We start from the raw sequence: 25,976 nt of genomic DNA, 5'->3' as shown, positions 1-25,976 counted from the left end.
TTGCGAGAGGATACTGTAAGGAGAAAATTAGAGCATGTGCTGCTGCGCCCGCTTCAAAAACCGGATTAACTTGTTATCTACATCAAAGGTTGTTGGTATATTTATGAGGCAGGATTAGTTCTTGATACAGAGAACATCAGCATTCCAGTAGTCCTGCCCGAAAATCAAGGATACTTTCCAGTGAGACTAACGCAGACCAGCAAAGCATACAAATTAGAGGAGTCTCCACAGTGGTGAATCTTCCAAATATAAACATGCAACCTACTCAAGGTCGGAGAGAAAATAGCACCCTGTACTTCCATATCTTTGGCAGCCACAATAGCCTATAATTATTCTCGTGACATTTCCATGTATGTATCCAAACACACCCATAATCCTCTCTGTGGAAATGGTAATAATCTGTGGGGGCCTGGTTGCACCCACGAGGATGTCTCTGCGTCACCTTGAAAGCACGTTTAGGGACTGCTGACACCGGTGGCCTAACGCTGAGCATGATGAGGCATTTTTTAGAAACATGGTTACATAAAATGATTAGCATCTTTGGTGCCTGCGGTGTCGCAAAGCAGAGGCGAGTCCCAACGCTCACCTCTCACAGACATTTGAACCGCCGCAGCAGAGCTGATGCAGCGCGGGGACAGAATACAGGGCAGATTTAAATGGATTTCGAGTGCACGGATGTTACTGTGAGAAATGGACCCATATGACATAATCCCTGCTTAATCCGAACCTTATCAGGGTTCTGCTGTCTGATATTTTTCACCTCCCTACAAACAAAATACTAAAGCTTTACACATGCAGCTAGTTGTCCATTTTTATTCAACACAACACTTCTTTATTAACATTCTTAGTCACAGTCGTACGCCTCTCTGATTCACCTCAGCTCCAAATTTTACAGAAGTTAAACTGACCCATTTCCATTTCACACTTTTCCTTCCTTGCTCTAATTTCTACTCATCTAAATGTGTCTCATCTCTTTTCTTGTCCCTTCCCACTGCACTCTGTAGTACGAACGTGACCTGGCTAGCAGGGCCCTGCGAGCGCTCCAGGGGCTGAGCTTAAATCCCACTGCGTGTGCAACAGCGATAAAGCTGCTAAACCACACTGGAGAACTGTCCTGGATTCTTTCTCCTCCTCTCTCTGACTCTCACTGTCAGCTGTCAACTCAGGAGAGGGAATTAGGTAAAGACACAGAGGGGATGTGAAGGAAGGGAAGCAAGGGTGAAGGTGAAACTAGGCGAGAGTGGAGGAGAAGGTGGTGAAGAAGGAGGAAGAAGAAAAGGAGAAAAAGGAGGACAATGACAAGAGGAGTGTGAAGAAGACTAAGAAGAGGACAGAGAAGAATAAGTAAAAGAACAAGAGGAGTAAGGGAATGAAGAACATGATGAAGAGCAAGGTGAAGAATAACAAAAAAGAAGAGCGTGAAGAAGATGAAGAGAAAGGCAAAAAAGAATCAGAAAAAGAACAAGAAGCCCGCAAAGAGGAAGGCAAAGACATAGAGGACAAAGATAAAGAAGGTGAAGAAGGCAAAGATAAGGGAGAAGAGAATAAGAAAGAAAAAAGAATAAGATAAAGAATGAGAAGAGCATGAAGCGGACAAAAAAGGGAAGGTGATGAAGAAGAGGGTGAAAAAAGAAGGTGAAGAAGGCAAAGTAGAAGGAGTAAAAGCAACAAGAACAAGAAGTGTGTGAAGAAGATGAACAGGAAGGTGGGGAAAAATAAGACAAAGTACAAGGAGAAGAGCATGAAGAAGAGGAAGAGGAAGGCGAATAAGTGGGTGAAGAAAAAGACGGTGAAGAAGAAAACGCAACAACAAGAAGAGCATGAAGACGACGAGGAAGAGGAGGGCAAAGAAGCAGAAGAAGAATAACAATGTGAAGAAAATGAAATAGAGGTTGGTGAAGAATAACAGCGAAAAGAATATGGGGTGAAGAAAGGGCCGGTTAAGACAGAAAAGTAGAAGAAAAATCAATAACAAGAAGACTGTGAAGAAGACAAGAAAGAGGAAGACGAAGAACAAGAAGAAAAAGAACAATAAGAAGAATAGCATGAAGATGGGGTTGGCGAAGAATAACAGCAGAAAGAACAACAAGAAGAGCATGAAGAAGAGAAGGACAAAGTAAAAAAGGGTGGAGAAAAAGGTCAAGAAGGAGAAGAAGAAAGAGCGTGAAGAACAGTAAGGTGAGGAAGAACAAGAAGATAAAGAACAGGAATGTGAGGAAGGATAAGAAAAAGAACAAGAAGAAGAGCGTGTAGAAGACGAAGAGGAAGGTGAGGAAGAAGTGGGTGAAAAATAGGTGAAGAGTAGAAGAAGAAAAAGTAACAAGAAGAGCATGAAGAAGATGAAGACCAGGAAGGTGAGTAAGAATAAGAAAAATGACAAGAAAAAAGCTTGAAGACGAAGAAGAGGGTGAAGAAAAAAAGTGAAGAAGAAAAAGTAGAGGAAGAAAAAGCAACGAGAAGGGCACGAAGAAGATGAGAACAACATGAGGAGCATGAAGAGGAGAAGGACAATATAAGAAGGTGAAGAAGAGGAAGGTGAAGAAGGAAAAGTAGAGGAAGACAGGAAGACTCAGCATGAAAAAGACGAGGAAGAGGAAAGCAAAGAACAAGAAGACGAAGAAAAGGAAGGTGAGGAAAAGTAAGACAAAGAACAAGAAGAGTGTCGGGAAGATGAAGAGCAAGATGAGGAAGAAGTGGGTAAAGAAAAAGAAAGTGACGAGGAAAAAGTAGAAGAGGAAGCAAAAGCAACAACAAGAAGAGCATGAAGAAGATGAGGAAGAGGAAGGCGAAGAAGTAGAAGATGAAAAAGAACAAGAATAGTGTGAAGAAAATGAAGAAGAGGTTGGTGAAGGATAATAACCAAAAGAACATGAAGAGCGTGATGAGGAAAAGGACGAAATAAGAGGGTGAAGAAGGAAAAGTAGAAGAAGAAAGAGCAATAAGAAGAACATGAGGAAGACGAGGAAGAGGAAGGCAAAGAACAAGAAGAAAAAGAACAAGAAGAAGATGAAGAAAAGGAAGGTGAGGAAAAGTAAGACAAAGAACAAGAAGACGAGTGTGAAGAAGACGAAGAGCAAGATGAAGAAGAAGTGGGTAAAGAAAAAGTAGAAGAGGATGCAAAAGCAACAAGAGCGTGAAGAAGACGAGGAAGAGGAACATGAAGAAGAAGAAGAAGAAGAAGAAGAAGAATAGCAACAAGAACATGAAGAGTATGAAGAGGAGGACGAAATAAAAGAGGGTGAAGAAAAAGAAACTGAAGAAGGCAAAGATGGAGAAGAAGAGCAACAAGAAGAGCATGAAGACAAGAAAGAGGAAGGCGAAGAACAAGAAGAACAGCATGAAGAAAATGGGGAAGAAGTTGGTGAAGAAGAATAACCAAAAGATCACAAAGACCATAACGAAGAGGACAAAGTAAAAGAAGGTGAAGAAAAAAGGTCGAGAAGAAGAAAGAGCTAGAAGAAGAGCGTGTAGAAGAGGAACATGAAGAAGAACAAAATGAGAACCTGTCATATCCAGCATTCCTGTTAGGAACACAAAGTGTCGTCTGATCTGAACTATCTGTTGCATCTGTACCTGTTGTTTCCTCCACAGGATTCAGGAGCTGCACAGTTTCTACCAGTCGGGGCTGAGAGAGCATTTACTGTGTAACAGAGAAGACACCTGATGAGTTTTCAAATTCTCCTCTCAGTCAGAGGAGGCTTTCAGAAGTTTTTCACTGTCAGCAAAAACAGCCTCTGGCAGTGTCACAGGCACTTTGAGAAATCCTTAAAAAAGAGGAGTATCAGCTGAGTGCTGATGAAGGCGCTTTGATACACCTGCCAAGTGCAAAACATCCAACACAAAGCAGAAAGCCAAGATCTCAGCACCAAAACTTTCCTTCATGAAAGTTTCTTGCACCACAGTCGAATGTTAAAATGCACATATTAAACCTGAAATGCATCATGGGATAATGACCAGCACTTATCAGCTTAGTGCGTACTGTGAGTTAATGTTACATGACAGCAACTTCTCTCTGACCTTTTTAAAGTCACAAGGTGGAGGCCAAAAGGACAAAGCAGCATGCAGCCACTGATTGGCTCACGTAGTCATGGTAACAACCCATGCTCATCCTCAGATATCTTACCCATTAGCGAGGTTGTCGTCATCATCATCCGGCAGGCTCTTTCCTTGAAGGTCACTGTCGCTCAGGTAACCAGACTTGAGGTCGGCGTCATCCAACCCTTCGATGAGCTCGATGCGAGACGTGCTGCTGAGGCGGCTGGAGCAGCGAGCTGGCATCGTGTGGGCCGTGTACTGGGAGGCGCTCTTGCTACCCTGGTACCCTCCACCGGTGGAGGACGGGGCATCGCCCGCTTGGAGGCGAGGGCTGGACTGGCCGTGGCGCCAGGAGAGAGGCGATGAGCGGTTGGACAGGCTGGATATGCTGCGAGCGTTGGTCTCGTCGCTGTCGTAGCCCACGTTACTGCTGTCCACACAGCTAGACAGACACAAGGGGGGGGAGGGGAGGTCAGTGTGTGTTACATTGACATACTTGAGGCACTAGCTGACATTCATGTCCAGACTGACACATGAAATCAGTTAATCAACAAAAGGATGAGACCAGAGCTCCCAGTGAAAATCCTTCTCCCTCTGTCAGAAATCCTTCAGAGGAACCGACAGTGGCATTGAGTCGCTGGTGACCCAGATACAGCAGTTGTGTCGTATCGTCTTCAGGGAATAAAACCAGAAATGTGGCCTCTCAGAACCCAAAGACAAAGAGACGGGTGACCTGATATCTCTGGGGTAATGCAGCGAGCAGCATCTCTCTACATCTCTTCAAACAATACATTCACATACACCAGGGACTGTGCTTTGCATGACCACACCCAAAACATGGTTTCTACAACTGAAGAAAGGAAAGTGAGATTAAAGACTTTTTCAGACTTTTGATGCCAATCAGAATAAAATTTAAGCAATGACGAATGACTGGGGGGGGTCAGAGAAAATTTTGCCCAAATGTTTATTGTACCCTACCCTTGTGTTGTTCCAGGGAGAAAATCTGGATGATCTACTTGAATTTTGTTGGCTTTAAACACTTTCTAGGCATGGCAAAGATAAGGGTTGAACAGAACTGGGAAATATGTGGCGTTTTCTTTGGCGATTTTGTGCTCTGCATGTGGGATTTAAATGAATGAATGCCATTATTGTCTTGGCATGTTCACATACAACAAAATTTGCCGGCTCCCATAAAAGAAAAACTGTTCCATTCTCTCAACACACACTCACGTACCCATACATTAAAATTGAATAAGGCTAAAATATGATAAATAAGGTGCTGTAAAAAGGACAAGATAAAGTGCATATGCAATCCTTGTATATCTGTCCATGGGTAGATTTGGGGGAGAGAGTTCAGATTGTGTATTGCTGCAGGGTAAAAACTGTTTCTCAGTCTGGCGGTGCTGCATTTCAGGGCCCTGTAGCATCTTCCAGAGGGCAGCAGGGTGAACAGGTGCTGAAAGGGGTTACTTTCACCACTTTCTCTGCCTTGATGTTCGATTTATTTATTCATTTATTTGCATTAACTACACCAAGCTTCGTATGCATTGCTTTGTACCTGTTTCAGCCATACTACAAAATCTAAATAGCCATTTTTTGTTCAGGGCTCAGGAACAGCTAGCTTGTAGACAGTGGATCCTCTGCCCTGTTCATCACAACCAGAATTAAAATGTAATGCTGTGTCTCAAATCGCGTACTTCTGTACTTACACTTAATATTTTGGGAGGTATGGAAAAATGCAGTGCACTATGAGTACCCAGATGGTGCACTCAAAACGCTCAAGAAGTTGAGTGTAGAACTATGGACACTTCTCGCCCTCAGTGGTTGCCATCTTGGCTACGTAGGGGAAGGGGATGGGCCCCCCTTTTCAAACTGGAAATGGCGGCTGAGGACTGTGTGGCCGTGAACATCGCTGCATTGTACAAATACATGTGTTTTTTGCACTAAGCACCACCATACTGTTGTGGGGTATAAGCCAGCAGTATGTTTACTGGGTTAATTTTGCAGTCTGTAATGATTTGGTAATGTGAATGCTAATGCTAGTTTGCTAACTAGCTAACAGCAACAATACAATACAGTCGATGGATATTTTGGTGGGCGAAAATTTGCGGGCAAATGGTGGCAGTAATGCTCCACTGGCCAGTTACAATTAGGCATTAAAAGAAGAAGAAGAAGAGGTCGAAATTTGCCGTCGTCTTTTACGGTACGTGCACAACGGCCGTGTTTGGTTTGAGACAACACTACCCTGTCGAAATTCGCGCACTACGCCAATAAGTACATAGTGCACATAGTATACTACATGGAAGTGTACTAATGGATGTATGTGATTTGAGACACACACAGTTGTTCTTGGTTCTGCTATCCTGGTCTGCGTGACATTAATGCAAGAACCATTTAGTAAATTATTATAAAAACAGATGTTGGGGCACCCAGTAGCTCAGTAGGCAGAGTGGGCGCCCCATCTATAAAGGCAGTGTCCTCGCCACAGTGTCTGCAGGTTTGATTCCAGCCCGTGGCCCTTTAAGACATTTTAACACTAATTAAGGTCTTACTTTTAGATTAATGAATTCAACGTTCTTTAAGACTTTATAAGAATCTGCAGGAACCCTACAAAAGATGCTGTCCTAACTACAGTACATCTCTTTCTATTATTCTGATAGAGCATATCAAAGTTTTCCTATTCAACAGTTGTAAGTGGGTCAGGGTTAGAAATGTCCTCCAAATAGCTGTGAGCGTCTTCTGTGTCTGCCCATTACATAACTTCATGTACCAACTCACCCAAATAAATATTGCAATGGCTACGACCATGAGAGTATTTTTATCCATTGTTGATGGATAATTCATCAGTGTGGAGGATAACTGCTGCCACGTCAGTGCAGAAACTCACAGAGAGAGAAATTTTTATTTTTGTCAATGAGTGCTTGTTTAAAGAGGTCGAAACTCCAGCAACACTTGAAGTATACAGAACAACTCACTGAGTGCTGGTTTAAAAGACATCTGAATGACTTAGGGTATCTATATACTGCTGAGAATTACAAGATGTTTTCTCAAGCAGCCATCGACAAGGTCTGACCAAGGTCAAGTACTCAAGAGCAAGGTTTCACAGACGGGATATTGGCTCTATGCACAAGTAATGGAAACAGCTGATAAGCCTTTCGTCACTCTCTTCAAAAATGTTATGTTGCTCTCTGTAGATGCGTTCTCTCGTAAATAGATCAGGCTATAGTATCTTCCAGTATGCCACTTTAACATGTGCTCGATGGTCAATAAGAATCTTTTATGTGCTTTTTACATATGTGACGTTTTATGGCACTAGAGATCGGTGAGAGTAGCTGATCATTACAGGCCAAATCTAAAAACACAAAGAAGAACAAAACTGTTACATTTCAAAATGGACGTTCTCATATACTTGTTTGTACGCTAGGACCGGGACGCACAGTGTTTGCGAATGCATATACTTTTTTTGAGGCCTTTTCATTTAGTCAGTCATTGACATCTAGCGTATCTAATATCTAATGGCTTGATGTCCATTTGATAGTAGCATGAGGAGTTTAATCAAATAAATGGCTTTATAATGTAGTAGCTGATCATACTCCATGAAACAGTCAAAAATGCATTTTGTTTAATCGAGGCTGTGCAGTGAGAATTAGCTGGATTTTTTAGGCTGATACCAACATCGATATTTGAGAGTCAAAATATTAAAAAAAAAAAAAGAAAATATTTGTTGTCTTTTAGAATTTTTGTTAAGGGTCCCATAACTTTGATTATATTTGTTTATGAAGACCAAGACAAGATATGTACTCAGCAGGACATTTTATGATAATGGTGACCTTAAACACATTTGCAGATACTAAAATATCTGTGAAAGCACAATCTGCTCTGATATGCATTTACATTGAAACTTTATAGCTACTTTAATTCATTTCTGGCCTCTAGTTGGCAAAAACATCAAAAAAATATTTAATTTCACCAGCTTATAAAGTTGTTGTTGGTCCAACATTGTTATTACACATTCAGCAGACAGAGAGCAACGATATTATTTATCCTAAGACATGTTTCTCGCCACCTAATCATCTGACTCTCCATTTAGTATTTAGCTGGCCTTGTAGCTATGACTTTGGTTTGCAAGAAGTATCCAGGTCTTTCAGCCTGTTTATACCTGCTATTAAGATGCATCTTGCGTGATCTGATTCTAAGTGGACAGCACTAAAAACAAGTGTACACCATTCACCACCAACCATTCATGCTCACATTCACACCTACGGAGTACCCCACGCTGACACGGGGAGAACATGCAAACCCACACCCCAAGGTTTTGAACCCTCCATCCTGGGTTCGTGGTTCGAACAACTATACTAACCACTGCTCCACCGTGCCACCTATCTTCTGGTTTGTATACGTTAATGCGTCCTGATGTGTCCCCGACAAGCACTTCACAGGAAAATACATCATGAGTGCAGGATGTAGTGGTTGTTAAGGTGACAGTGCGCTACTGCTCTATAACTTGCCCATTTTACAATGAGTTGGACAAAGTGTTGGGTGATCGTCCATCATCTTAAAGACATGTTGATTTCTGCAGACAGTGATATCTCCAGCTGTACTGACACAACAGCTAACATGACTAGCAAGCACACAAAAGAGATTGTATCATAACAACTGTGTGCGGGGCCCTTTGACCTTGTAGGCTAAGTGACAGAGTCAGTCGTGAAAGCTGAGCACAAGTGGTCAGCTGAGACATGAGACACACAGGTGTGAACAGTGATGTGAGTTGGCTGTCCACTTGTGTTCAGATCACCTAAATTCACATTAATACCAAGTCAAAACAGACTACTTTTTTTCAGCTAAGCAGTAACTCTGTCAAACATTTGATGCTGAGCAGGTAGTTTATAATTGGTTTATCTGCCTACAGGGGTTATTGAGAGCAGCTTAGACTCACCTACACAATAGTAAACTGAGAGAGGCTGAAAGGCTTCATAGAGCTGCAGAGCTGGGTTATAATTCTCTATATCTGCACCACAGATGACCCTTTCAAGTCAAGAAAATGTATGCTGTGTTCATATAAAAAAAATTACTTATGCTGGTTTAAGACATTTAAGAAGAATGTTGCATTCATGCTACACAGGAAATTACTTCCTACCTTTATTGTCCAAATAAAAAAAAAAAAGACCTGTCCTGCACCAGTGTCTTGTTATGTTGCGGTTGTTGCAACAAATTAATGTCCAGGCCTTTTGCCTTTGAGAGCCAAACAGAGATTCCTAGAATGAAGTCGTGAGCATGAAACAGAGACGGACGATTTAAGAAGGATGGAAGCCAGATGTGCACCGGGTGGCAACTCTCTAAGCGGCCACAGCACAACTGTTTACACATGATTGTGTTAGGTATCGATCCAACTGGCTTTCTGTTGCTCGTTCACATGAGGGCTGCTTTTCAGTTTAAACCAAAGACAGAATTTGACTCAGGGTTTTATGACTTCATGACATACACTGTCTTTGACGTGTATATGATATTGGCCAGTGGTGTGGGAACAGTGGCGATCCTAGAATCTGGAGGGCCATCGAGCCAAACATCAACCCCCATAAGAATGCATTGTGAGCACACCAAGCGGCGGTCAAGCTAATTAAAAAACGACTTTTCTAATCCCAAATTTGAACTTGAAATTGAACAATATATTAACCCTAAATATTTTAAAGTACACTCTATATAAAGCCCTCCACTTAGAGGGTTTTTGTGCAGCAGCAACGCATTGTGTAGCACATTTATGGGATGTTTAAGGGGGTTTATTGTGCCAGAAGTCCACAACATTTGCCTGGTTTGCCTCTCCTGAGTGGTGCGCCGATGGGCAGGAGGCACTATTATGACACAATAACAAAATTCTAAAATGCAGATGTAGTGCACTTACCTATGGCTAAGCTGGGAGCCGCGCAGACTCGACATTGTATCCTCCAAATTCTGGCGAAGGTCAAGGACATTCTGCACGGTCCGCTTCCTCTGAGACTCGGGGTCTGTGGGCCAATCATGCAGAACAAAAGGTTATAAAATATTTAGAGTGTCAAAATAAAACAAGAGACACAAGCTGCTGTTTTACTGTGGGCACGCATGCAAATGCAAACACACTTCCTGCCTCCACATGCACTCACCCTCTCTTGTATTATTTGTGTCTGCACTGATGTGACAGGTGTCTTCCTTGTAAGCACGCAGCCAACGTATGTTCACATCATTAAGCAGATAAATTTCACTCCATGGGCTCCCTCACCATGGTAACCACCGCTGTACCCCCTTCTGCACTGACATGGTACATCTTGAAAATGAGATACTGAAAGGTTGCCTGTAACTTCGATTGCCCACCAGGGGGACGTATCCTGACATTCATGCCACACCATGATCCTCTTTCAAGGAGTTTTTTCTTTCCAGAGCTTCTGTTTTTTTGTTTTATTGAGCGTTAACTCAGGATCATTCAGTCGAAGCTGTAAGGCTAACAATGAGCTGAACTGCAGCCAGGAGGCTTTCGCTGCAGGTCAGCTTATTTGGACGAAGCCGGGTGCAATGTAAAGCGTGCAGTCAGTGGGTCATGACAGTGTCAGATCAATATTACAGTACCATTAGGACTGTTGTTTTGTTAGCTGTAACAAATCAGAGGAACCACCCTGTTTCAAAAACAAAATGAGATGGGGTTTTCCACTGCAGCGTGTGGAAGCCAAAACTCTCATGGGGAAGAGAGAAATTAACATTCAGTGCATTTACTGGAATAGCTGGAGGAGAGGGGAGGATGTCAAGGGAGCACACATCAGATAATATGCTGCTCTCATAAAGGGGATGTTGGACTAATTTAGCAGGGTGCAGGGAGGGCATCAGTATCACACACATTTACATACAGATCACTCATTCAAAACACATTCATCCTTTTTGCAAAGCAGCACTGGAGATATAGGAGCCTAAATCTGCAACTAATCATATAACTATGAAGGTTATTATGGTGCACACAGCCAAGCAACACTTCAAGATCTCCTGGTGCTTTAAAGAGACATCCAACTACCCTTATTGTAAACGTGAAAAGGGTGCATGCTCACGACACAATGTAAAGCCCAGACACCATTCATGTGACCATAACCTCAGCAGGGCTGTCATCAAGACCAAGACGAGATCAAGCCGCCGCACAAGACTAAGCTGCAGTTCGTTAATAAAACTAAACTAAAAACTAAAACTAGGTGTGAAAAAACATTTTATTTAACTTAATGAAAATTTACTAAAACAATTTTGTTTAGTTACAAAACTAAAATATATTTTTGAAAAAACATAGGAAATGTCTTTAGTCAATTTGGTCAAATTTATCAATGCAACGATTATGAGGAGGCACTGGTTAATGCAATGACTGGGATTGCCTGTTTAAAGTGTTGTGTTTATATTGTGATTCTTGTTCTGAACTTCTTAAATGTTGCCCCTAACAAATACCTCCCATATCATAATAAAAAACTAAAACCAGAACTAAAACTAATAAAAACTAAATTAAATTAAACCTTTTTAAACAATAACAACTAAACTGAAACAAGACAATCCACTCTGGAAACTAACTGAAACTAAACTGAACTGGAAAAAAATTAAAAATGAAATAAAAATATAAAAAAATGTTAAAATATAAAACTATTATCCCTGAAATTCTGAATGTGAGGGATGAGAAATACCTCATATATACCACTTACAGCAGCCTAAAAATGTACCACCATCAGATGGCTGACACCACACCGATCCAAAAAGTCTGGGATCACAACAATCCACCTTAACTAAACGATGGAGTCCTGTCATGGCTTTATTAATACAATGAGATATATCAATCAGTAGGGCTCTGCTAAACGTTTACTTTTATATTTCCCTCCATGCACATATCACATATACATCATATGTCATTGTCTGTAGAACAAATGTTGCAGCATCTATGTGATTATAATGTGAAGTGGACAATTTGTACTATTATTTTAATACCTTTCTTTTTAATTGCTATTTTTTTTCTATTTAAATTTTGCTTCTTCTTACCGATGGGTTTGGCTGTATACACGTCAGACTGGATGTTTTCCTCTTATCTTTAGGTAATTTCTGAATATAATGTGTATAAATGTTATATACAGCTGGAAAAAAAGAAATGTACACACTGCATTGTTGTTGATGAAAACTACATAAAAATTAAGTTCTTATATATAAACCTAGAATAACTCTGTATGCTATAGAACTCAAGGCGTACTCCTAATACATTAAATTTATGGCCTCAGTGAAAAACCAATAACTAGGAAACTTGTGCACACAGCAGCACAACCTAATATAGGTGTGTACTGTGTATGAACAATATTGACAAACACTGCAAATTATGATTTATGAGTCTGTGAGAGGCGCACTAAATGAGATATCGAGTTAATGTTAAATATTATGTTGATGGAAACTTGTCTGGGCTCAGGTCTAATATTTGAGGCGTGATTCTATAATGCAACTTGATTTGTATTGGAGCAGATTTTTCTCAGGGTTTATAAGACATATTAAAAAGACTGTTAATCTCATAATCAGTAGAAGTCAATGGCTGTGTCCTCATTTAATATTCACCATATAATACACACTTAGGTGGCTCTATGGTGAGCATTAAAGTGAAATTTTGGACACAAAATGATGATGATTCAAACATACAGTTATTTTTGCATTTATAAAATTGTGGGATTGTTAGCAGAAATTAGAAATGACAGGCATGAATAAATTGTGGACATTAAATATAGGGGGAAAACTGGTGCGGCTCAGGGGTGGCTCAGTCTGTGGGGACTTGGCTCGGGAACCAGAGAGTCGCCTGTTCAAGTCCCCGCATGGACCAAGTCTTAGGTAGCTGGAGAGGTGCCAGTTCGTTTCCTGGGCAAGGCACCAAACCCCAACTGCTTGGGGCGCCATCCTGTGAGGCAGCCCCCGGACTCTGACATGTCTCCATACATAATGCATGTGTATAGATCCTGTTTGTGCATGTGTGGGTGTGTAAATATACAACAACAGAGTGGAAAAGTGGCAAAGTATACTTTATTCATCTTTTTCTAGCAGTAAAGCTGCTGAATATGATTCTATCGTTTATTGACTCCTATCTATATACACTAGTTTATAGACTAGAGACCTCCCCGGGAAACAGGGTCTCCTGGAAATTATGTTTATACAGCACCAAATTGTTATGTACAGTAATTGGTGACAAACGTAATCACTGCCTGCCTTGTGTTCACAGAAAAGCAAAATATTGTGGTTTTTAATACATGTGTATAAACCACATACATTCTGTCTTGTGCTTCAAGTCACCACTGACTTTTTTCTGTATTAAACCAAAACTATGATATTTTCCTTACCTTAACAAAGTGCTATGAACATAAGCATAAAAAGTTTTATAATGCTTTAATTGCCACAGTCATAATCTGCACTACAAAATCTGATAATGTGGTAGAAAACAAATGAAAAACATTTATTAGTGAATATTTTGGCCACTGAGTATTGACATTTTTAGGACTTGTCAGATATGTTAATTAACAGCATTCCTTCATATTAATAGGAAGTGTAATCTGGGAGACATTATATTTACTTAAAGGAGACTGTCCCAAAAAAAACAACACAATAGCCTTAAGGGGGTGGGGGTCATAAACCCCACCCCCTCCATGTTAGCAGATGGGACATGGACCAAACTAAAAAAATCAAGTATATATCAAATAAATTTCTCCAAAAGATAGCTGCTGTCATTTTAGGTCGATCTTATTAGACTGATGTTTGGTTTAGTTCGGTTTTAATTAAGTTACCTGATGCTCCAAAAAGGGGGTGTGAGGTCATGATTGACAGTTGTAAGTGGTCGCGATCAGTGACGTTGCTTGTGATTGGACAGACAGCGGAAGTTTAATATGATGGAGATCCCTATTGCACAGAATCTGGCTCCAAATAATGTCACCAGGACAAGATGGAAGTGGTGCTGGTGTAGGTCCCCTGGGTCAAAGTCATGTGTTTTTTGACCCATTCAACTTTCACGGCCACGTTCCCAAACAGGCTTACTAGCTTTTACTCACAGGCATATCCGAGACATTTTGGCTCTGTGTATAATGGGAGGTAGTGGAGATCAGAGTCCTGCACGGGTCCAGTTTTCAAGATCCGCCCCGACCCGACCCGGCGACGTACAAACCCGCACCCGAACCGCAAACCCGCGCATCAGGCCAATTAGTACCGCAACCCGGTCCGACCCGTTGAAACACGACCCGCAGCCCGGCCCGTAACCCGGATTTAAAGTAATCATTTTGGGTCAAATTGGCTGAATATTGAACAGCATATCGCCACAGTTAAGGTGCCAGTGAGTAAACAACGACCTGAATGAAGCAGCTCTCACAATAAAAACCTGACTTCAGCTCCATCATCAACCCTCTGTGTTCTTCTCCCATACGAGTGTAAAAGCACTCGTTTGTTACGTTTAATGCTTTTAAACTTTTAATCTATGTAAAGGAACTTTACATGTGTAATAATAGACTTACTTTCTGTCCAGAGCGACGTTCAGCAGTTACGAGCCGTCACGTGTTTTTAGAATCCATCGAGGAGAGAAGTAATCATCAGGGAAACACTTCAGAAACATTATGAAGTGATAGTTGTACGTTTTATCCACTTATTTCTCAAATATCTAAATAATTATTTACTGTTTTGGAAGCGGCGCTTGTTAGACGGTGGCAGCCATATTGATTCTGTCGTCCAATCACAAATTGTGTTATTAGATGGTGAAACGCATGTAAACAGCTGAACCAATGACCGTTGCGAAATAGCGGAGGTGATCCTCAGAGAGTAAATAATGACCAAGATAGTTATCTGTAGTTTACCGAACTAATGACTGATGTGTTTATCTAAAACCCGCGATCTGACCCGCATGTTATTTTTTCCACCCAAATCCGAACCCGGGAAAAAAATTTTTTTTTTTTAAAACCACCCGCAAATCAGCTGTTTTTGCGGGTACCCGTCGGATACCTGCGGGTACCCAACCCAGTGCAGGACTCTGGTGGAGATGTGCTGTCCATCTTTACATACAGTCATTGGTTCATGCTTTTTATGACCCCAGTTTCCACTTAGTGACAACGACCTCTAATGGCCATTGTAATTACGACAGAAGCAAAGATGGAAATCCGATGACGTGGTATAAAAAGTGAGACAGCCTGCTTGGGGAGGTGGTCGGGGTGGTTGGAAGGGTCGAAAAACACACGACTTTGACCCAGGAGACCAGTGTTGGTGTCCATTATGACACCAAAAGTTCGCACTGACTTATATTAAGTTATGTTAATGTCAGGTTGTCACGTCACCTCGCCTCATGTCAAACCAACCATGATTCTTTTCCTTTACCTAACAGGGGCACTAATTTGGGAAACACTCCTGTGGGTCATATTAGAAGGCATGAACAAACAACATATGTGGTCATGTTGGTTGGAGGACTTGTTGGAGACCTTAAAAACATACTTGGTAATGCAAATTTGTTGCATATAAACCCAATTTCCAGGAGACAGGGTTGCCCTAGGGAGTTTCCACCCCTCTCCCAGCCTAAACTTGGATAGTCACAAGCTCCTGTGACCCCAAACAGATATTCAGTTTAGTTAAGTTTATTTTATTTGACATCATGAGAGAGGAGACACAGAATAACATCTACTTATTTTAAGGCTAACAAAATACGGTCCAACACTTATTTCCACTGTGGTCCTTGAAAGTCCTTGAGTCCAGGAATAAATCTCTGAGTCGCATCACATCCACAAACCCCACTGACCACGTTCTTAATGTGGGACACTGCTAATTTATTCATGATGACTTCCTGGGAAAATATTCAAACCTGAATCCTGGACGCAGAGCGCACATGTGAATCACAGCTGTTTTGAGTATAAACTGTATGCATTATGCCCTGTGTTCCTGTGCAGTGACTGACAGTCCTCTGGCACGCTGCATTGCAGTGATGCCGTCAATACAGAGAGGGAAAACTCGGACAGAATACTGAAGCAAATGTGAAACGGGAAAGACCCATGAATGACCACACACGCAACACCACAGGAAGTGCTCTGTATCGACACAGTGCCAACAGATTAAAGTATGGCTAAATTAATTTTAAAATACTGCTACAGGCCCTTAGTTATTAACCCTATAAACACTGACGAATCAACTTTTAAAAAGGTCCCACTTGTTGCCCCAATTGATTTAGACATTGGTTTGATTTCTATTCAAATTTCCACAACAAAATAAGATCATCAGTGAGTGGAACAACAGTCTTTATTTGCCTCTTCGGTTCATTTTAAAGTCTGTTTGCATTGGATCAGATTTCACAGGGAATCTGAGCTACTTGACAGAGAAAAAAATGAGGTCACTTTATGGCACTAAACCAGAAGAGGAAGCTTTTCTTCTGCCAGAAATGGACCTAGAGTTTTTCAGACTTTCTCACAATGGCAAGTGATACAGTTCGTGAAAAATGATGGGAAAATAACTTGCGCGCTTCAATGAAAAGAAACACAGTGATCAAAGAGAGGGAGAAGTGGGCGATCTCGTTGTTGAGGGCCACATACATTGCTCACAGTGTACGGCTACAACTCAGTGATTAGAGTCATTATTTAAATGAAATCTTGATTCCTGATTTTCAAATCCACTTCTTCATTGTTCTATGTAGTGCGGGAAATGGAAACAGAAGAACGTGACTACATGAAAGGGTTGGATGAACCTGCAGACAGCAGGTATCATCAGAATATTGAAACTTATGTTGGATATGATCCATACAAAATGAGGAAAAGTCATTAGAAATTGCCTCATCCTCCAGACCTCCTAATGTTACTAATGTTAATCTTAATATCAAGGAGCACGAAAACCATCTTGGTTGCAGAACTTACAGTCCCTTGGGAGGATAGGCTAGCCATCTCTCACCAGTTAAAGAAAGCAAAGTACCAGGACTTGATTGATGAGGCCCTTGTCAAAGGGTGGCATGCATCCTTATTTCCTACTGAGGTCGGCTGCCGTGGTTTCCCATCAACATCAGTGCGCTATTTCTTACAAAAGATCGGTTTGGAACCCAGACAACTAAAGAAAGCCACCAGCGAGACAGCCATGGCAGCCGAGACGAGCTCAAGATGGCTACGGTTGACCAGAGCCCGGAGCTGGAACCCCTCTAAGGGCGAAGGTTAATCCTAGTCTTCACTGCCCCATGCCGAGGTGCAAGAAGTATGCAGTAAGGTTCAGACCTGGCTCAGGGAGAAGGATGCCCCTGCCTCGCCTAGTCCTGGGTCCAGCTGCAGGGAGCGGTAGGGAGACGTCCCTAATGCCCCACCATCCTGAGATGTTCTGGGTTTAAAGGGGTGAAACATCAAGGAGGGATGGCCCCCAGCTGACGACCCTGCAGCTGGTACCCGTGAATGCTCCAACCATCCTGCCACCGAGGAATAACATCCAGAGGAGGAACATGTAGCACCTTATCAAACATAGCTCTAGATTCTGCTTGTAGCAAAGCATTCGTGATGTTTATTTCACCTTTACACAGCGTGCCTATGAAAGCTTTCAGGAGTCTAATAATGAGAACTTGAGAACTATTTTGTGTGCAGTTGGGTCCATGACTGAAACAACTGCTGTCTTGTTTTGGGCCAGATGAGTAAATGTGCTTAAGAATGCCTGTCTTTTGTATTTCAAGTCTATATATGGATGCACTGTTGTCAGGCTACAGTTACTAGCTAACCTTCAGTGTTATAGTGTAGGCAACTGGACTTGCTCGAGTTTCTTGAAGACACTTCACCTGAAACACAAAGGGTGAAAGGTCTTCTGAAGAAGCCTCTTGGATGAGAGATGAAACGCCTTCAAGAAACTCAACCAGTTGCCTACGATATAGCTCTTAAGATTACCATGACCTGGATGACTGAGAATCTTCACCAACATGTTACTAGCTAACGTTAGCTAACTTTAGCTACTATTTTCTTCTGGGCCATTTTCATGGACAAAATTTCAAACCTTTTTCATGACTTTTCAAGGACCCGTTATAAAATTTCCATGACCCTTCACAATGTCTAAAACGAACATTGTTCCATCTCAGATTGCAGCACAGTTTAAAAGTAGCAGTGGGGCTAGCATAGGTAAACTGGAAACTGACCCTACATCAGTAGCTGGCATACATGAAGCGAGAGACAGAAGGAGGAGAAAAATGGAGAAATGAAAATAAAAATGAAAATGAAATAACGTATGTAATAGTAAACAAGACCTTGTTGCACATTGGTGCATATTAGAGCTACGTTACGTCAACAGCTACAGAAAATAAAATTCCCATTATCTTTCATAGACCTGGAATGTTATCTGCAGGAGATTACTGTAACAATTAATTTCATTACACATGAAATTCCATGACTTTCTCAGGCCTGGAAAATGAAACTGTGATTTTTGTTTTCCATGACCGTGGGAACCCTGTTCCTATCTACAGAGGTCTGGTGAAACGCAGTTGAATTCTGGGTTTTGTCACAGCACATTGTTATTACATCCAACTTGAGGCATGTTTAACACAGCACTTTAGTGTTAACATATGATATTAGTTGACTCTGCTCCTTCAGACTCAAGACGAAGGTTTTTGATCAACATCTGGGGCTGTTTCTCAGTCAGATTGCTTGTACTCGTGACTTAAAGTGGCCCTTGTTTTTTCCCAATTTGATCAACTAGAAAGCCGTAAACATTATCAGCACAGTGTTGGTACTACCCTCCATCCGGTCAGCACACCAAAGCATGACTTAATATAAAAAGAAGCTACTGATCTTGCTCATAACTCTTCTTTTGCACATGTTTGAAACTTATAAAAGAGGCACTAATTTAACTGAGGCTATCTGCCGCTCCAACTGAGGTATGCAAACAGTACATCATCAGATATAACTTGATTATGAGTGTGAGTTCATGTTACCTATACCTGTACTGTACCTTTAAGAGTCAATGTTTTGTGACCCTTGCGTGTCTGTGTAGCTCCAAATAATTCAATCTGTGACCATTGCTTCACCCGTATACCTATTTCACTGCTCCACCATGATTCCTCATAGCTGTAGGCCATCGCTACGTTTGAAATCTTGCATGACAGATCACATATAATTACAATGAAATGAGGTTTGCTCATCCCCTTTTTCCAGGAGTCCTGCTGTCTGCACAACTCTTATCTTCTGCTTTCATCGTGGGTATAGTGTATCTATCATCCTAATGACCTGGAATCTATTTGTCATGGTACATTCATCATTTTCAAGCAACTAATTTGAGTCTACTTTCATTTATTATACGACAGACAATCGCTTTGCGTGACAAGGAAGAGGACCTGAGTTGAACAGAAGTTGTAAGTATTTTGTAAGATTATAAAACTACAAAATAAAAGCCTCAAATTCAGTTCGATCTGGATGAAAGTGTTTCTTTATTTTGTTATATAATGCGCGGCCTTGTCTTGTGATGAGGAAACCAATGTTCCAGTACTGTAAGACAGCCACCATGCACAAACTTACATGGGGAGTTTAAACGGTACACAAAGAGACCCTCTATGGACAGAAATAAAAGCATCCTTTTAGTGAGCTCATAATGAGATATGCTGCAGAAGCAGAGCACAGTATTAAGCATTAAGTAGGCCATGAATGTATAGTAGACTATGAATAAAAAGATCTATTTACAGTAACAAGTGTGTGCACTGTTACATGTATAGTAACGGCACAAGGGAAAAAAGTTGCAGTCTGATCTGCAGCGAGGAGTAATCAGATAATACTGACATGAATGCAAAACATCACTGTAATTAAAGATATTTTTCTTCATCTTGCTGATCAGTTTAAGTCAATACCTGGTGCTGCAATAGTTCCCCTGCCCCTCTATCACCGTGTTTTGTTTCTATTTTTGTGGCTCATTTTCCTTTCAAGGGCACAAAAGCACTTGACTCGTGTCAAAGGCCCGCATGGGATTAGCATCGTAAATGAAGATGAATAATTCATTTAGATAATAAACGCCCTTTTTTCAGGAGTAATGACTTTTGATTGATTTTGGAAACATCTTGCAGATTGAAGCGTAACACTGAGGAGAAAAGATGTACCAGCTTGAGGCGTTCTGCTGCAAATTTTATGCAATTAGGTTAATAAAGCAGACGTGGGTGTGGTGCCGGATTCTGCAGAGCTTTTAGAGATGTCAGTCGTAGTTTCAAACAAAAAAACCCAATGCTGCCATACTGCTATCCATGATATCCTTGTTTTGTTTACAGTTCTTAGTGTGACCGATATGACTGATAGACGTCCATATAGGCTAATGAGGCGTGGATAACAGATTAAATCACCACCAATGTGTTCATTAAGATGCAACAGAGAACATGCTCTCCTGATGATATCAGAGCAATGGGATGACAAATAACTGAATAGTACATGAAAACCTTGTTGGTATATGACATGCTTGAACCATGACAGGACTCTAGGGATATGAATTAATGCAAACTGTCAATGTATGAGAAACGTGCACTCTAATCTTCCTGTTCTTTAAAGGGACAGATCGGATCTTCTGAAGTGTTGTATGAGGTACTTTTTCACTGTCAGAGTATGACATACATTAAAAGTCAGTCAGCACGCTCCTAGTTTGGAGAAGCAGGCAAAAGTACCATCACGCATGCACTGCTGTTGATGGGGGCAGCAACAAAGTGTATTTAAGCCACCAGAAAAAAAAATCTGCAACAGTTTAGGTGTTTGCTATATTTAGAATATATTTTCATCACTTCTTCACTTTGGCATCAGACAGCGATATCTGATGGGGATCTCAAGCTTGCTCTCTTCAAAGCCAGACTCAATTGAGAAAAACAGTGATTTAACATAGCTGAACACAGGAGCTGCTAGTCCAACACTGGCTTGATCAGTTAGTTGGTTTGTGAGGTTATGTGACTTTGGCATTTAAACGAGTTCGTTGAATTCACACAATAACATAAACAAATTAACTGATCCAAGCAGCGGTAGACCAGCACTTCCTGTGTTCAATGAGCTAAAATTACTGTTTTCGTCAGAGTCTGCATAGATGGGCATAGATGGGGAACTACAGCTGTGAAAAAGGGCTGTCTGCGTCAAAGTAAAGCAGTAAAAATATTCTCATTATAGCATACACTTAAACTATTATTGACTTTTTTAGGTGGCCAAAATGCATTTTACAGCTGCTCCCTTTTGCTCCAAACAGGAGGCATGGCATCCGACATCTACCATGCTGTATGTAAACACAGCGAGTATGGATAAGTAACACATACAAACCCCACCTCAAAAGATCTGAACTACCTCTTTAAAATAAAAAAAACCTTCCAAAAGTGTCATCAAAAACCAAAACACTGACGTTAAAGCTGTAAACCCCTTTGCAATTTTATGCATTAAAGGAAGAAATTTTCAAAAACAACAACAACAGCCAAAAGATTCAGGGTTTGAAGAGTAAAATAACCAAAATCTAAGATGTCAAATATAACCCTGAAGCAAAAACAGAGGAGAACTGTATCTGAACTCCAAGTTTGGGGTAAAACTGAATCCTAAAGTCTCCACAAACAATGACACCTTCTGCTGTCATGTGACTGAAATACAACCCGTAAACAGATACATACACCTGCAGTCAAACAAGAAGGCATGTTTTGACACACAAAGAAAATAAAAACTGATGAAGTCATCAGAATCACAGGCACCATGATCTGATCAATACCATTATTATTCATCAAGCCCTTCCTGCTGATGAGCCTGATCCACACCTCCTGAGAGAAAGCCATTTTCTCTCCACCGCTGTAGTAGACAGGGTGTAAACCATCTGTCAGAGCTCTACAGATGAATGGAGCAGGGAGGAGGCTATATATGTGTCTGTGTGCCTAAAATGAATTCAATATGGCATGCCTTCTTTCCCACCTTTCTTTTTATGGAGGCGAACGTGGAGTGGTGGATGGACCCTCGAGTGCATCGGCACATGTTGCAGCAAACAAGAGCTTTAGAAAGGAGATCAGTCTGCTGGTAATAATCCCCAACCCCTCAGGCTTTTTTCATGCAATCGGCCGGCAATGCTACGATAGGGAGCAGGCATATTTCACATAATCAATGGCACCAAGCCTCAGACACCTGAGCGACATGCTGGAGGAGTAGGAACAATAGAGCATCACTGTAGCTTTGGTATTTTCACAGTTAAAAGAAAACTGATGCAGGATTCAATGAAATAATAGGAAGAGGGGCATAACAAGCATACAAACATAACAAGGATGTCTTGTTTTTTTTCTCAGTTGGTTTGCTGCATAAAATCCGTTCAGGGGGAATGTGGGTCTGCAGCAGCAAGCAGGTGCCGAGTGGTGGCTGTATCAAAGGGGGCGTGCTGCTGAGAAGCACTGAGATCGTACAAGCGGGGCGTTTGTAGCACATGGCCACCACACGTACTGTATGGGCCCTGGGGTGGTAGCGGTATCAAGACTGCTCTGTCGTACTCACCTAACATCTGACTGAAGAGCAGCTGCTCCAGGTCGCCCAGCACTGTCACCACCAGCTCTGGGTCCACCTTCAGGAAGGGTTTGTCTCCCCCTTCCTCCGCCTGGCCTTTGGAGCCGGACTCCCCTCCGGCTCCGGCTCCCTGCTTCTTAGCAGCCTTTGCTTTGCTGGAGAGGATCTCGTCATCTGACTTCCCGTCCTCAGGTGCCTTGCTCAGGGGCTTCACCTCAGCAAACGGAGCACGAGGTATACGGCTCTGTTTGCCCAGAGCAGATGGAGCAGCCAGAGGGCTGAAGGGCTTGGGTTTGCCCTGGAACAGCGAGTGTTCAGATTTGGATAGGTTTCTTGAGAGCGGGGCACCCCCTCCGGCACTGCTGCCACCCCCTGCTGTCTTTGGCTTGCCCGTCTTGGTCTGGCCCGCTCCGGGCTTGGCCATGTCATCACACCACTTGGGCTCATAAAGGTGCAACTTCTTCTCAGCATCAGTGAGCACAGCCAGGTTTGTCATAGACCTCTGCTTGCGGAGATTGGAGGGCACTGGTATCCTGCCCTCAGAGCTGCCCGCCCGGTACACCTTCAGTTCACTCCTCTGTGTGCTCTGGGGCACTCCAGACTTGGCCCTCTTAGCTGCCATACCAACTCCTTTGCCATCTGCTTGGCCGTATGCCTTTGTGCTATCCGTCCTTTCCATCTTCAAATCTCCTTCTCTGCCTTTCACACTATTTCCAAGCATGCCTCCTGCATGAGACCATATAGAAAAGCATCAGCAAGGGAGAAAATAGGCTTCCGTATCAAACCCTTTTTCTTGTGGAAAACCATACATACAAAATTGCCTCCTCTCAGGCAGTCCTGCAGCCTCCTCTTCCTTCCCCTCCGTCTCCTTCTCTCCCTCTTTCCTCCTGACAGGCTGCTGCAGTTGCAGCTGTTGCAGTGCTGCCCAGGCACTCCCTTTCTCTCCTTCCTTCCCTCCCGTCCTCCTTTCCTCTGATTTTTTTTCCACACTCCTCCCTTCAGCACAGCCTCCTGCCGCTGAACCGCGCAGCAGCGGAATGACAGCGGCAGCAGACGCAAAAAAACGCTCCCTCCTCCCCCTGCTTTCTGCTGCCTCTCCCTCGCCTCCGACTCCCCTCCCATCCTCCCTCCTCCTCCTCCTTCCTCTTTTTCTCCCTTCATTTAAAGATGCTTCGCCGTGTCTCGGCTGAATATGCGAAAAGCAAAAGAGCGATGGGAAACAATCATCTGTGGCTTTTAAACCCAGGCACCATTCTCCTCTTTACACACGCTTTCCCACCATATCCTCTGATTCCTTTGTTCTTCCCCTCCCCCTCCCACCCTCACCTCCAGTGCTCCCTGTTCAATACACTCAACATGATGCATGATTTGTGATGGTAGTGGACGTGTTATTAATGTGAATATATACACGTTTAGATATGTAATTAGAGAGCATAGCATAAATTATCAGACCACACAATGCAACAACTGGAGCATCCAGATTATCTCTTGATCCTGTCTGAGCTTCCTTACCATATCAGTTCCAGATTAACAGCTGCATAAATCATATGCTAAAAATCAGCAAAGTGTCATCCTGCTATTAATGGATTCTTCTTGTATAATATCATTAATGATGACATGAATGTTAAAGGCTAATGTAAAGTGGAAGGGTTACTTTTGAAACATATCTCACTCCAGATCACTGAAGACATGCCCTAAAATGTGATTTGTACCATTTTTCATTGGATTGCTCAAACTAAGTAACATACTCTAAATTCTTATTACTTTTGGGATACTTCAAAGTCTTCCTGCTGAGCTGATTTGTCTGGGTCTTATATGTACATGCCAAAAACATACAACAGTTTCCCAGCTGTGCATCTCTTCTGCCATTGTCGTGTGGCAGGTGCACTGTGCACACCTTTTTCAAGCTTGCCTCACATGAATTTTAAACCGTGTCCTGACTGCAAGCGAGCAACACCTTTTTCCTACTATGCACCATGGGCATGGAACAATCTTCAATAAGGTCTAAAATAAGAAACACATATATCCAATGACGACTTTAAGGGCATAGTTAAGAATGTGGTGATAGCAACATGCTGATGAGACATTCAAAACTAACCAAGAAATTGGCAGACACGCCCTTAAATTCAAAGCTCCCCCTGACTGGAATAATTTGCCGACCAACAGAAGAACAGTTGACTCACTGCCTCTCTTTAAAAACTTGTTATTATCCAAAAACATCATGTTACTGTTCGTGATGTTGATGTCTTCTTGTCCTCTTGTATTGTAAGGCCTGCTACTACTATTGTTGTTATTATTATTATTATTATCATATTGATGCTCCAGGTGTCTTGTGGCATATACATCCCTTTTGTTGTTTGTGGGTATTGCGGTCTTATGGGAATGATGTGGGGGTGGGTCGGTAAATGAGAGCCATGTATGTATGATTTATGTTGTCCACTGTAATGAAGCATGTTGTGTGTTTTGTGGGGGACCCCCTCGAAAACGAGATGGTTCATCTCAAGGAGCTATCCACTAATACATCTTCTACCCCATGTGCTTGTTTTTCTTGAGAGGCCACTGTGTTTGAATCGTTGTTTTATTGTGGATTTTTGTATTATATGTTGTATTTGTTGCATTTTAATGTGTTTTGATTGGCTGCTACCTTGGCCAGGATTTTTTATCTCAATGGGACTTCCAGGTTAGATAAAAGTAAAATTAAAGACTTCTGCTACATCAGGTAAATAAATCACGTAGGTTACCTCTCAGCTGTGCGCTCAACTGGAGATGCAACCACTTAAAACATGGTCAAGTACTTTCCATCTTTCTACATTTGTATGCTTTAAACAGAAAAAACACATTTTATACTGTAATATTTAGTGGAAAAGTACTTGGAATAACCTTGAAGCTCTCATTCGTACAAGGATGAATGAGTCAGTTGGGTCTTGCCATTGTGCGTTGGTGTTCTTATATTTTTTGTTCTTGTGTATCTTATGTATTTTATGGTGTGGTTTTTTGGCTGTAATTTTTTGTGTGCTGCTGTCTTGGCCAGGTCATCCTCATAAAAGAGATCAATGATCTCAACGGGACTTTCCTTGTTAAATATGGGTTGAATTAAATAAAAAATAAATAAAATTAGCCCTCGTGATTTCCAAGAAACTTTCTAATTCCTTGCAACCTCCCTCCAGTTTCAGTTGGAAAATCCCAATAAAAAATGCAATCAAACTGACGCTCGCTTGCGTTGCATTCAGCTGGGACATGATGTTGGAGCAAATAAAACAAAACAGAAAAAAGTAATCCTCTCAATAATCTATTTCCAATTCTATAATACAGTAATTGTATTCAGAATACCACCTATTTAAACTGTAGCTGTAACTTTAACGAGTGCAGTGACTCAAATTTTGTATTTTAAATATGTAATTTAGTTACTTGTATTCCCTTACCCCCCAAACCTGATATTGGGATGTTTGTGAAAACTGTTTAACCAACAAAAAATGATTG

The 25,976-nt window shown here is 41.7% G+C and overlaps 1 protein-coding gene across 1 annotated transcript in view; it reads right to left on the bottom strand.

Moving 5' to 3' along the window:
* Window positions 1-23,516, bottom strand: part of nav1b (neuron navigator 1b) — a 79,592-nt gene extending 56,076 nt beyond the window's left edge. Inside the window, exons 1-4 of the mRNA XM_050038340.1 lie at window positions 23,310-23,516; window positions 22,488-23,222; window positions 9,935-10,037; window positions 4,124-4,477 (exon numbers count right to left, since the gene is read on the bottom strand). Coding sequence (XP_049894297.1) covers window positions 4,124-4,477; window positions 9,935-10,037; window positions 22,488-23,217 — 1,187 coding nt within the window. The 5' untranslated portion in view covers window positions 23,218-23,222; window positions 23,310-23,516. The remainder of the gene's footprint in view (window positions 1-4,123; window positions 4,478-9,934; window positions 10,038-22,487; window positions 23,223-23,309) is intronic.
* Between the last annotated feature and the right edge of the window lie 2,460 nt (window positions 23,517-25,976).

Source organism: Epinephelus moara, chromosome 24 (genome assembly GCF_006386435.1).
Source record: "Epinephelus moara isolate mb chromosome 24, YSFRI_EMoa_1.0, whole genome shotgun sequence".
In the NCBI taxonomy this organism is placed as follows: domain Eukaryota; kingdom Metazoa; phylum Chordata; class Actinopteri; order Perciformes; family Serranidae; genus Epinephelus; species Epinephelus moara.
This window is presented reverse-complemented; position numbering and strand designations above follow the sequence as displayed.